The sequence below is a fragment of the Aythya fuligula genome, chromosome 4 (genome assembly GCF_009819795.1).
Source record: "Aythya fuligula isolate bAytFul2 chromosome 4, bAytFul2.pri, whole genome shotgun sequence".
In the NCBI taxonomy this organism is placed as follows: Eukaryota; Metazoa; Chordata; class Aves; order Anseriformes; family Anatidae; genus Aythya; species Aythya fuligula.
The window spans coordinates 76276928-76289571 of NC_045562.1; the positions used below are offsets into that span (position 1 = coordinate 76276928).

A 12644-nucleotide genomic window follows, 5' to 3' on the forward strand; every position below is an offset into this window, starting at 1 on the left:
AAGCTCCCAACACAAAGCAGGCAAATTCCTCCAAGGGAGCCAAATTCCTCCTGCCCCCAGCACCTGGAGGCCTCCCCGGCTGCCTGAGGGGGTTTTCCTCTGAGAGGAGGCGCGGATTAAGCCCCAGGAGGGTGTGCGATGAGAGGAAAATGAGCCAAAAATGCTGATTTTTGTGCCTGGTTGTGTGGGGTGAGCACAGGGAGCAGCCTGCAGAGGGGTGCCCCGTCCCCGCGGGTGCTCAGCACCCGGCAGCAATTACAGAAGCGTGGTCTTAAAAGGCATCATTAGGAGGGAAACGCTAAATAAGCTTGGGGAATGTAAACACCCGGGCTGCTCACACAGCCCCGCCAGCCCCTGCCCTGCTGACACCAGCTCTGCTCCTGCCAGAAGCTGCAGAAGTCGCGAGATGCAAAACGCAGGGAGGCAAAAGGGATATGAGGCAAAATCTTACGGTTTTGGGGGAGTTTCAGATGATCCGACCCTGTCCCGGCCACAGCCAAGGCTCGGATGCTGCCCCTGAACCACCTCCAGTTTGGGGCAGTTTGGATGTGTTCCCAAACTTCACCCTTGGAAATGGGTTTGATGGCTTCAGCTGCGACCTGACACGGCACATTGGGTCCCTGCAGACCCCCCAACACCAAAAAAATACACCCAAAAAGCTTCAAAAGGAGCTCACGGGAGCTGGAAACTGCCCAGCAAACGAGAAAAGCCAAAATCAGCAGCAGGAGGGAGCCTGGGGAGGGGAGCTCCACAGGGCTGGGATCCGGTTCCCTACGGGTGCTGCTGCTGCTCCTGGCCTGATCTCTGGGGCAAAAACAGCCTGTTTTGGGGCAGATGTGCTTCCTCCCTGCTCGGCTGGTTTCCCTGCTCGGCCCTGGAGCTGTCAGAGCTCCGGGCTGGGAGGATTCCCAGCAGATGGTGCCTCTGAGCTGGGAGCACCGCAGCCGGGCCGGATCCCCGCAGCCTCTCCGGGGTGGATCATCCGTGGGATCGAGGTGTTTGGGGCTGCCAGGAGATAAAACCCTGGGCCTGGCAGCAGCAGCAGGCAGAGGAGGGGTCGCTGATGCTGCCAGGGCATCAACCCAGCGCTGGGAGCCCCCAAAATCACAGCGGGAAGGGCAGCTCCGGGCTCTGCTCTCTGCCCCCTGCTGCACCCCAGGGCACGGCGGTGGCTGCAACAGGAGCCCTGGGACGTCCCGACAGCATTTAAGCAGCGTGAACTCATCGGCACGAGGCTGGCAGCGGGTGCCCGCAGGCAGACGGAGGGTACTGGGAGCACTGGGAGAACTGGGAGGCGCGGTGTCGGTGCTGCCCACCCAGCCAGCAGCCCCGGTGCCGGGTCCTGTCCCTGTAGGGCCACCCCTGGCACCGCTTCGTCCCGGGGTCAACGTCTCGAGAGTGTCCCAAAAGGGCTTGGCCAGCGGCCACGGGGCCAGGCGCCGGGATTAGCGCCCGCTCAGCAGCTCCCAGCGACGCCCAAATTTCCTCGCTGCGATCCCAAACGGCCGCCGCCACGCTCCCCTCCCCGCGTGCCCCATAGCCCAGTGCCCCCCGGGGGTCGAGGGCCAGACCCCGGTGGGCGCAGGGCCACCACGGTTTGGGAAGGGCCAGCAAACGGCTCGGGTCCCAGCCCAAAAAGGGATGACCCCAAAACGGCGCAAATCCACCCCAAAACGCCAACGGGACGGGGAAGAGGGGGGAGAAGCGTGCCCGAACCCAAAGCCAGCGGCCCCAAACGGGAACCAGGAGGAGGTGGCGGGCAGGGGACGGGGTACAGGGGGCTGCCGGCTGCCACCCCCCCGTCCCGGGACGGGGCCCCCGGTGTCCCCGTGGGTCCTAAAATTCCTGTGGCTGCAGCTGGGACCGGGATGAGCTGTCCCCATGTCCCCGTGTCCCCGTCCCGCCGCATTGGTGACATTCCCTGGCCCCCACCGGGCCCCCGCCGGCCTTCAGTGACCTTGGGGGGGCTGCCGGGAGCCCCGGGGACGGGCCCCTCGGTGCCCCCGTGGGGTCACGGTGCCACCGATGGGGCTGCAGGGACACCGGGGGGGACACCCGGTACCTGTGGACCCCCCCCCCCGGTGCCACCCCGGGGTTATTTTTACTGCCCCACAGCCCGGCCATACAAGGAGCCCTCGGGAACCCCGGGACCGGGACCGGTGGCCCCGGTGACACCTCGGGGGGTGGCACCTCACCCCCCCCCCCCCCGGGACCCCCACCGGGCACCGGGGGATGATACCGGGGGCCAGCACAGCACGGGGAAGGGGTCCGGTGCTTTGAGCCCCCCATGGGGGTGACCCCGACCCCCCCCTCCCGGTAAACCCCGTTCCCCGGTGCCCCCCCCGGTATAACAGCGGGCACCGGGGGCAGGCACAGCACGGGGCTGGGGGTCCGGAGCCGGTGCTGTGAGCCCCCCACGGGGCGAACCCGGTCCTACGGGGGACCCCAAGCCCCCCTCCCCCGGTAAACCCCATCCCCGGTGCCCTCCCCCCCGGTAAACCACCGGGACGCCCCGGTAAACCCCTGGGACCCCCCGGGGACGTGAAATTTTCTCTCCCCCCCCCTCCCCAGCCCGGGGTCGTTCCGGTTCCCTCCCACTCACCGCCGGAACGGGTCGAGGGGCACCGGGGGGGGCACCGGGGGGAGAACCGGGGGGGTCCCGGGCCCCCTCTGCCGGGGCACGGAGCCTCCGCCACCCACCGGCGGCATCTCGGAGGGGAGCAACGGGGGCCCGGGGGGGGGCGGCGCCGTCCAAAGGGGGCTCGGGGAGGGGCACGGCCCCGCCCTTGGGGGCACCGGGGGGGGCACCGGGGGGGGGTTACCGGGGGTTACCGGGGGGGGTACCGGGGAGGGGGCTGCCCCCCCCCCCATGGGGGTCACCCCCTCGGGGGGTGCGGGCGGGGCCGGGTGACCCCGGATGACCCCGGGTGACCCCCGGGGAGGGCGGGGGGGGCAGCCCCGGTGCCACGCGCCCGCCACGTGACAGCCGCCGCCACCGGCGGCCCCGCCCCGCCGCCCTCGCCCGCCCTCCGCCAATCAGCGGCTCGCTCTCAGCTCCGCCCTTCTTGGGTGTTTGTAACGGCTCCTGCCATTGGGCGCCGCCGCCCGCCAATCAGGGCAGCGGGGTGTTGTTTACATCGCCCCGCTCTTTGCCCCCCCCCCCCCGCTGCCCCACGTGGGGCGCGCGCGCTCGGCCAATCACCTGCGGCCTGTCGCCGCCTCTCCTCCCCATTGGCCAGAACGCCAATCCCCGCGCCCAATCGCGCGGCGGCACAGCCGGGAGGCGGGGCGAGCGGGCTTACCCTCCGCCGCCCCGCCCCCTCGACGCCCCGCTGGCCAATAGCATCGAGCGGCGCCGTGACCCCGCCCCTCTCCCTCGAAGCCACACCCCCTCGCTTTAACCTCATTGGCCGGCCGGCGCGGGGGCGGACCAATGAGCGCGCGGCGGGGCGGGGCCGGGGGGGGCCCCGGTGGCGGCGGCGGCGGCGGGCGGCGGCGGCGGCCCCGCAGGTACGGGGGGGGGCGGGGGGGGGGGCGCCGGGAGCGGGGGGGGCGGGGCCAGGCGGGGGGGGCGGGGCCAGGTCCCGGGATGGGGCTTGGGGGGGGGGGGGGGGCACCCAGAGGGAGCGGGGGACCCCCAGGACCCCATAAAGGGCAGAGGACCCCAAAAGCCCCATAGGGAACAGAGGACCCCGAGGACCCCATAAGGAGCTGAGGACCCCAAGGACCCCATAAGGGGCAGAGGAACCCATGGACCCCATAGGGAATAGAGGACCCCGCTGACCCTATAAGGGGCAGAGGACCCCATAAAGGGCAGAGGACCTCCAACAGCCCCATAAAGGGGCAGAGAACCCCAAGGATCCCATAAAGAGCAGAGAACCCCCAACAGCCCCATGAAGAGCAGAGGACCCCGAAGACCCCATAAGGGGCAGAGAACCCCAGTGACCCCATAAGGAGCAAACGACCCCATAAAGGGCAGAGGACCCGAAGACCCCATAGGGAACAGAGAACCCCGCTGACCCTATAAGGGGCAGAGGACCTCCAACAGCCCCATAAAGGGGCAGAGAACCCCAAGGACCCCATAAAGGGCAGAGGACCGCAATGGCCCCATAAGGGGCAAAGGACCCCATAAAGTGCAGAGAACCCCAAGGACCCCATAAGGGGCAGAGAACCCCACTGACCCTATAAGGGGCAGAGGACCCCCAAAGGCCCCATAAGGAGCCAAGAACCCCAAGAACCCCATAGGAAGCAAAGAACCCTGACGGCCCCATAAAGGGGCAGAGAACCCCAAGGGCCCTATAAGGAGAAGAGGACCCCAAGGACCCCATAAGGGGCAGAGGACCCCAGCGGCCCCATAAGCAGCGTTTTTATGACCGTGGCACTGGGACGCGGCGTCCCCACTGCAGGGTATGGGGTGTTAACCCCGGAACCGTCGGGTTTGGGGACTCCTTGTTCGGGATTAGGGCTTCCTAAATGGGGCCCGGCATTGGGGTGGCTCCGAAATTGGGGCTCCGGAGCCTGGGAGGTGCCCGCGCCCCTGGATCGGTGTGGGGTGAGCTTTGGTGCTGGGCGATGGGATTTAGGGTTTGGGTCCTGTGAGGATCCTGGTCCCACTGTGCCTAGGGCTGGGTGTTGGGGATGTGTGTGAAATGCCCCAAAAAATGCCCTCTGCTTCGTTACCCTAAAAAAAAAGGGAAAAGAGCAGAAACCCTTCAAAAAGAGCATAAACCCTACAAAAAGGGCAGAAACCCTTCAAAAAGAGCAGAAACCCCACAAAAAGAGCGGAAACCCTACAAAAAGAGCAGAAACCCTGCAAAAAGAGCAGAAACCCTTTAAAAAGAGCAGAAGCCCTTCAGAAAGAGCAGAAACCCTACAAAAAGAAGAGAAACCCTACAAAAAGAGCAGAAACCCTACAAAAAGAGCAAAAACCCTACAAAAAGAAGAGAAACCCTACAAAAAGAGCGGAAACCCTACAAAAAGAGCGGAAACCCTACAAAAAGAGCAGAAACCCTTTAAAAAGAGCAGAAACCCTACAAAATGAAGAGAAACCCTACAAAAAGAGCAGAAACCCTACACCCATGGGGGGCGAAGCTGCCGGCTTGTGGGGTGCCAGGAGCACCCGGCCCCACTGCCCGGTTTGGGGTGCCCCCGGGGACCCCACAGAGCCCGTCCTCGAGGCCCCATCTGGGAACTGGGCTTCATTTTCTGGGGAAAAGGGAAAAAAACCCTCTCCAAAAGTTCCGTTTTTTTATCCCCCCCCCCCGCTGCTGTCGGAGCTCCCCTTTGCCCAAAATCTCGGCTTTTCGGCCACGTGGCTGCCTCCGCTTGGGATCGTGGAGTTGGGGGGGGGACGACCCCAAAAGCAGCCCCGTTTGTGGGGTCGCCGCCTCCGTGGCAATCGGAGCCCCTCGGCACGGCCCCGGGACCCCGGGGGTCTCCAAAACGACCCCAAAACGGCCCCAAAACAGCCCCAAAACGGCCCCGGGGGGGCTTCGAGCCTGGGAGAGGGGTTGGGAACGGAGTGTGGGGGGGCTCGGGGCCAGCTTTAGGGTGGCACAGCTGTATGGGATCTGTATGGGAAGCTGTATGGGATCTGTACGGGATCTGTATGGGATCTGTATGGGATCTGCCGGCTCCTCCTTCCTCCTCCTCCTCCTCCTCCCCCCAGCCTCTCACCAACGCCCTCGAGCCCCCCGGGGGGGGGTTTTAGGATCCCATTCCGGCTCCTTATGGGGTTGCCGAGCCCTCCGCACCCCAAGGTGCCCCCATGGGACGGGAGGGGGCTCCTCTGACCCCATTTGGCCCCGTCAGAAGGTCCCAAAAGCGGCGTTTTTTGGTAGTTTCCCAAAAAGAAAACCAAACTGCCGAGCCCTTCCTGGCTTTTAGGGGACCGACCGTGTTCCCATCACCGCTGGTGGGCTCCAGCCCCGATTCCTGCTGGAAAAACCCCAAATCCCTCCGGATCCGCCCCGATAACCGCGGATTTCTGTGGGGCTGCAGAATCCTCCCCAAATCCTGCCCGGATTCTCCCCAAAGCTCCCCAAATCAGGCGGGCGCTGGGTGCTCCGACAGCCGCTGGGTGCTGCGGGCGTCTTGTAGGGTGGGGCCGGCCCTACAGATTGCGAACGGCTGTGGAATGGCCCCCCCGAAAATAAAAACGGGCAGCGGGGACGCGGGGACACGGCCCCAAAAGGAGGACACCCCCTGGGGGCAGGGGGTTCCCTTTGGGGCAGGGGGATTCCCCTTGGAGTAAGGGGTTCCCTTTAGGGCAGGGGGTTCCCCTTGGAGTAGGGGGTTCCCTTTAGGGCAGGGGATTCCCTTTGGGGCAGGGGGTTCCCTTTGGGGCAAGGGGTTCCCCTTGGAGTAGGGGGTTCCCTTTAGGGCAGGGGATTCCCTTTGGGGCAGGGGGTTCCCCTTGGAGTAGGGGGTTCCCTTTGGGGCAGGGGTTCCCTTTAGGGCGGGGGGTTCCCCTAGGAGCAGGGGGGGTTCCTCTTGGGGTAGGGGGTTCCCCTTAGAGTAGGGGATTCCCCTTGGAGTAGGGGGTTCCCTTTGGGGCAGGGGGGTCACCTCAGAGCAGAGGGTTCCCCTTGGAGAAGGGGGATTCCCTCTGGGGCAGGGGGGTTCCCCTTGGAGTAGGGGATTCCCTTTGGGGCAGGGGTCACCCCTTGGGGCAGGAGGATCCCCTTGGGGCAGGGGGTTCCCTTTGGGGCAGGGGGCTTCCCCTTGGAGTAAGGGGTTCCCTTTGGGACAGGGGATTCCCTTTGGGGCAGGGGGTTCCCTTTGGGGCAAGGGGTTCCCCTTGGAGCAGGGGGGCTCACCTTGGAGTAGGGGGTTCCCCTTGGGACAGGGGGGTTCCTTTTGGGGCAGGGGGTTCCCTTTGGGGCACGGGTCCTGCCGCGCTTGCCCCGTTGCCTCCCGGCTGAGGTGGCTCCTGGAAGCGCAGCACCCGCGAGCCACCCGGGGCCTCACCCCCCCAAAAACCACCCCACAACCCCCCTCAAACACCCCCCCAAACCCCACCCTACAACCCCCCCTCCCCGGTGCCTTTCCTCCCAGAGGCAGGGACGATGAATGGCTCCGGCACCGCGGCGCCCGGCCCCAAAACCACGGAGGAGCAGGTCGGGAACGGGAACGGGCACGGGGAGAAGGAGAAAAACCCCTTCGCTGAGTACATGTGGATGGAGAACGAGGAGGACTTCGACAGGCAGGTGAGAGATTTGGGGGGGGGGAGGCCACGGCCCCACAGTTCTGGGGGCGAAGGGGGGGAGAGGGCAGAGCGGAGGAGAAGCTGCCCCGATTCCTCACCCCAATTCCTGCCCCAATTCCTCCCCCATTCCTGCCCCCATTCCTGCCCCAATTCCTCCCCCAATTCCTCCCCCAATTCCTCCCCCAATTCCTCCCCCAATTCCTCCCCAAACTCCTGCCCCGATTCCTTCCCCAATTCCTCCCCCAATTCCTCCCCCAATTCCTCCCCCAATTCCTTCCCCAATTCCTCCCCCAATTCCTTTCCCAATTCCTCCCCAAACTCCTGCCCCAATTCCTCCCCCAATTCCTTTCCCAATTCCTCCCCAAACTCCTGCCCCGATTCCTTCCCCAATTCCTTCCCCAATTCCTCCCCCAATTCTTCCCCCAATTCCCCCCCCAATTCCTCCCCCAATTCCTCCCCCCCTCGCTCGGTGTCGGGCAGGGGTCCAGCTTAGGGCAGAGCCTCCCTCCCCTATAAGAAGTGTCCCCCCCAAAACATCCCCACAATCGCTTTTGGGGTCTCTCTGCGCATTTTCCAGGAGGGCCGCTGGAAACCCGGCTGTGGGGAGGGTTTGGGGTGGCTTGGCGGGGACGTGGGGTGGCTTTTGGGGCCAGAACTGCCTCCTGGGGCTGGCGCACGGAGGCTCTCCAGAAATCGGGGCGGTTTTGGGGGCTTTTTCGCTCGCTCGTGATCACTTTTAACACCTCCCCGAGGAAATTCAGCCCGGCTCCAAGCGATGGGTTAAGGGAGGTGACCCCACGGCACCGAAATCCCCTCCTGCTACGCGGAGACCCCTCAAATTTTGGGGAGCGTTTTGGGGAGCTGATGGGGCCCCGGGGTGCGGTGGGTGCCCTGATTTGTGCCAAATCGGGGCTGGCACCTTGTGGGGGGGGGGCACCCGGCTCTGCGCTTCCCCCAGGGCTTTTTTTTTGGGCAGGTGGAGGAGGAGCTGCAGGAGCAGGAGTTTTTGGACCGCTGCTTCCAGGAGATGCTGGAGGAAGAGGACCGGGACTGGTTCATCCCCTCCCGAGATCTGCCCCAGCAGCAGCTCAACGGGGTCGCCGACGGCCACGCTTCGGAGGACATCCTGGTAAGGGGGAGCTGCCCCCCCACCCCCCACCCCCCCCCGGGCATCAAAATGAGCCCCTCGGGGTGTTTGGGGAGCTTTGCGCACGGGCGCCCGTTTTGGGGGAAATCCCTCAAGGTGCAAACATCCCATAACCAGTTGGGGTAGGAACGGGGCTGTGGGTTCGCACCCACGGGGGGTTCCCTGCTGGGGACCTTTCTGTGCCTTTTGGCCGGAGCTGGGATCTCTGGGGTGCACCCAGTGCGTGTACTGGTATTTACAGAGCTCCCAGTTCATGTACTGGTATCTACAGAGCTCCCAGTTGATGGTATTCGTATTTACAGAGCTCCCAGTTCATGTACTGGTATTGACAGAGCTTCCAGTTCATGGTACTGGTATTTACGGAGCTCCCAGTTCATGTACTGGTATCTACAGAGCTCCCAGTTCATGTACTGGTATTTACGGAGCTCCCAGTTCATGTACTGGTATTGACGGAGCTCCCAGTTCATGTACTGGTATTGACAGAGCTCCCAGTTCACGTACTGGTATTTACGGAGCTCCCAGTTCATGTACTGGTATTTACGGAGCTCCCAGTTCATGTACTGGTATTGACAGAGCTCCCAGTTCATGTACTGGTATTTACGGAGCTCCCAGTTCATGTACTGGTATTTACGGAGCTCCCAGTTCATGTACTGGTATTGACAGAGCTCCCAGTTCATGTACTGGTATTGACAGAGCTCCCAGTTCATGTACTGGTATTGACAGAGCTCCCAGTTCATGTACTGGTATTTACGGAGCTCCCAGTTCATGTACTGGTATTGACAGAGCTCCCAGTTCATGTACTGGTATTGACAGAGCTCCCAGTTCACGTACTGGTATTTACGGAGCTCCCAGTTCATGTACTGGTATTGACAGAGCTCCCAGTTCATGTACTGGTATTTACGGAGCTCCCAGTTCATGTACTGGTATTTATAAAGCACCCAGTTCACGTACTGGTATTTATGGACCTCCCAGTTCATGTACTGGTATTTACAGAGCTCCCAGTTCATGTACTGGTATTTACGGAGCTCCCAGTTCATGTACTGGTATTGACGGAGCTCCCAGTTCATGTACTGGTATTTACGGAGCTCCCAGTTCATGTACTGGTATTGACGGAGCTCCCAGTTCATGTACTGGTATTTACGGAGCTCCCAGTTCATGTACTGGTATTTACAGAGCTCCCAGTTCATGTACTGGTATTGACAGAGCTCCCAGTTCATGTACTGGTATCTACAGAGCTCCCAGTTCATGTACTGGTATTTATAAAGCACCCAGTTCATGGTACTGGTATTTATGGACCTCCCAGTTCATGTACTGGTATTGATGGAGCTCCCAGTTCACGTACTGGTATTTACGGAGTTCCCAGTTCATGTACTGGTATTGACAGAGCTCCCAGTTCACGTACTGGTATTGACAGAGCTCCCAGTTCATGTACTGGTATTGACAGAGCTCCCAGTTCATGTACTGGTATTGACAGAGCTCCCAGTTCATGTACTGGTATTTATGGAGCTCCCAGTTCATGTACTGGTATTTATGGAGCTCCCAGTTCATGTACTGGTATTTACAGAGCTCCCAGTTCACATACTGGTATTTACAGAGCTCCCAGTTCACGTACTGGTATTTATGGAGCTCCCAGTTCATGTACTGGTATTGACAGAGCTCCCAGTTCACGTACTGGTATTTACGGAGCTCCCAGTTCATGTACTGGTATTTACGGAGCTCCCAGTTCATGTACTGGTATTGACAGAGCTCCCAGTTCATGTACTGGTATCTACAGAGCTCCCAGTTCATGTACTGGTATTTATAAAGCACCCAGTTCATGGTACTGGTATTTATGGACCTCCCAGTTCATGTACTGGTATTGACAGAGCTCCCAGTTCATGTACTGGTATTGACGGAGCTCCCAGTTCACGTACTGGTATTTACGGAGCTCCCAGTTCATGTACTGGTATTTACGGAGCTCCCAGTTCATGTACTGGTATTGACAGAGCTCCCAGTTCATGTACTGGTATCTACAGAGCTCCCAGTTCATGTACTGGTATTGACAGAGCTCCCAGTTCACATACTGGTATTTTTGGAGCTCCCAGTTCATGTACTGGTATTTACGGAGCTCCCAGTTCATGTACTGGTATTGACGGAGCTCCCAGTTCATGTACTGGTATTGACGGAGCTCCCAGTTCATGTACTGGTATTTTTGGAGCTCCCAGTTCACGTACTGGTATTTTTGGAGCTGCTTTGCCTCCCTCTGCTGCCAGCAGTGCTCGGTGCAGCTGCAGGCACCTCGCAGCTCCGGAGACGGGGGGGGGGGGTCCCCAAAATCTCCCCCCAAAACCCTGCCTGGGAGCGCACCCCTCGGAGCTGCCACCCCTCAAGCAGCACCTCGAGGGGCGCGGGGGGGGCTGGGGGAGGCTTTTTGTGCGTGGAAACCCACGGCAGAACCCCAAAAATCGGGGACGGGTCCGCGGGGGGGGGACGCAGCGCTCGCCGGGGGGGCGCTGCTTTTGGTGACCCCCCCCTCCTGCTTCTCCCGCAGAGCAAAAGCAACCTGAACCCGGACGCCAAGGAATTCGTACCCGGGGTGAAGTACTGAGGGGGGGGCTTGAGCACAGACTGTGTCCCCCTGTCCCCGTGTCCCCATTTCTGTTGGGGACAGCGCTGGGGGGCCAGGGGGGGGCCGGGAGCCACCGCGCTCTGCGGCGGGATCTCGCTCCGCGCTTCCACTTCCTTTTTTTTTTTCCCTTTTTCCAGTTCCTTTTTTTTTCCTTTTTTTTTTTTTTTTTTTTTTATTTTTTATTTTTTTTTTTTTTTAAAAACACCTTGGCATCGTCTGGCACTTTTTGGGGTGGTTTTTGGCTTCCTCGGACTCGCAGCCCTCAGGTCCGTGCCGGAATCCGGCTGCGCCGCGGCCCCTCGCCGGGTACGGTTTGGTTTTGGGGGGGGTCCCTGCCCACCCCAAAGCCACGGGGGCTCCTCATTTTTCCCTTAGGATTTCCGTAGCTGAAGGCCAGGAGAAGCCTTCTGCGCACCCCAAATCCCTGGGGTGGGTGCTGGGATTTGGGTACACCCCAAATCCCTGGGGTGGGTGCTGAGGGGGCAGCACCCTGCGTGCCTGGAGGGTCCTGGGCGCCCCTGCGGCACGGAGACCTGCACCCCCCGGCCCCTTCCCACTTTTGGGGGCAGAGCTTCTGCCATACAGCACGTTGCCCTTAAAAAAAAATATTTCCCCTCGAGCTTACCCGGCATCACAGGCGTCTGCACCTTCGCTTCTCCTCGAAATCAATCCCAAAAGAACCGAACGCGGCCCCTGCTCAGGCGTGGGGCAGAGCAGAGAGCACGGAGCTGGTCTCCAGCAGCCCCCCTGGGAAAGGAGAGGAGCCCCTGTAAAAGGGAGGAGCCCCTATAAAGGAGGGGACCCCCTATAAAGGAAAGGACCCCCAAATAAAGGGGAGGACCCCCTATAAAGGGGAGGACCCCCAAATAAAGGGGAGGACCTCCCTATAAAGGAGGGGACCCCCCTATAAAGGCGAGGAGCCCCCTGTAAAGGAGGGGGCCCCTATAAAAGGGAGGACCCCCCCTGTAAAGGGAAGGACCCCCTGTGAAGGAGAGGACCCCCCCATAAACGGGAGGACCCCCCTATAAAGGGGAGGACCCCTCTATAAAGGAGAGGGTCCCCCTATAAAAGGGAGGACCTCCTATAAAGGAGAGGACCCCCCCATAAAGGGGAGGACCCCCTATAAAGGAGAGACCCGCCCTACAAAAGGGAAGGACCCCCTATAAAGGAGAGGACCCCCTACAAAGGGGAGGACCCCTCCCATAAAGGAGAGGACCCCCCTGTAAAGGGGAGGACCCCCTATAAAGGAGAGGATCTCCCTATAAAGGTGAGGGTCCCCCTATAAAAGGGAGGAGCCCCTATAAAGAGGAGGACCCCCCTATAAAGGAGAGGACCCCCCCTGTAAAGGAGAGGGCCTCCGTATAAAAGGGAGGACCCCCTATAAAGGAGAGGACACCCCTGTAAAGGGGAGAACCCCCTATAAAGGAGAGGACCCCCATATAAAAGGGAGGACCCCCTGTAAAGGGAAGGACCCCCTATTAAAGGAGAGGGCCCCTATAAAACGGAGGACCCCCTATAAAGGGGAGGACCCCCCATAAAGGAGAGGCCCCCTCCTGTAAAGGAGAGGACCCCCCTATGAAAGGGAGGACCCCTCTATAAAGGAGAGGGCCCCCCTATAAAAGGGAGGACCCCCTATAAAGAGGAGGACCCCCCCCATAAAGGGGAGGACCCCCCATAAAGGG

General features: G+C 61.4%; 1 protein-coding gene across 1 annotated transcript; it reads left to right on the forward strand.

The window, feature by feature from the left end:
- Positions 1–3488: 3488 nt before the first annotated feature.
- Positions 3489–11105, forward strand: PAIP2B (poly(A) binding protein interacting protein 2B). The gene is made up of 4 exons (XM_032186807.1): positions 3489–3510; positions 7057–7208; positions 8184–8336; positions 10885–11105. The coding sequence occupies exons 2-4, from the start codon at positions 7068–7070 to the stop codon at positions 10939–10941; spliced, it is 351 nt and encodes a 116-aa protein (XP_032042698.1). The 5' UTR covers positions 3489–3510; positions 7057–7067; the 3' UTR covers positions 10942–11105.
- The last annotated feature ends 1539 nt before the right edge of the window (positions 11106–12644 follow it).

Coding starts and splice junctions, on each gene's coding strand:
- PAIP2B (XM_032186807.1), top strand. CDS start 7,068: ATGAATGGCTCCGGCACCGCGGCGCCCGGCCCCAAAACCACGGAGGAG. Junction 7,209..8,183: donor AGGAGGACTTCGACAGGCAG/GTGAGAGATTTG, acceptor TTTTTTGGGCAG/GTGGAGGAGGAGCTGCAGGA. Junction 8,337..10,884: donor ACGCTTCGGAGGACATCCTG/GTAAGGGGGAGC, acceptor CTTCTCCCGCAG/AGCAAAAGCAACCTGAACCC.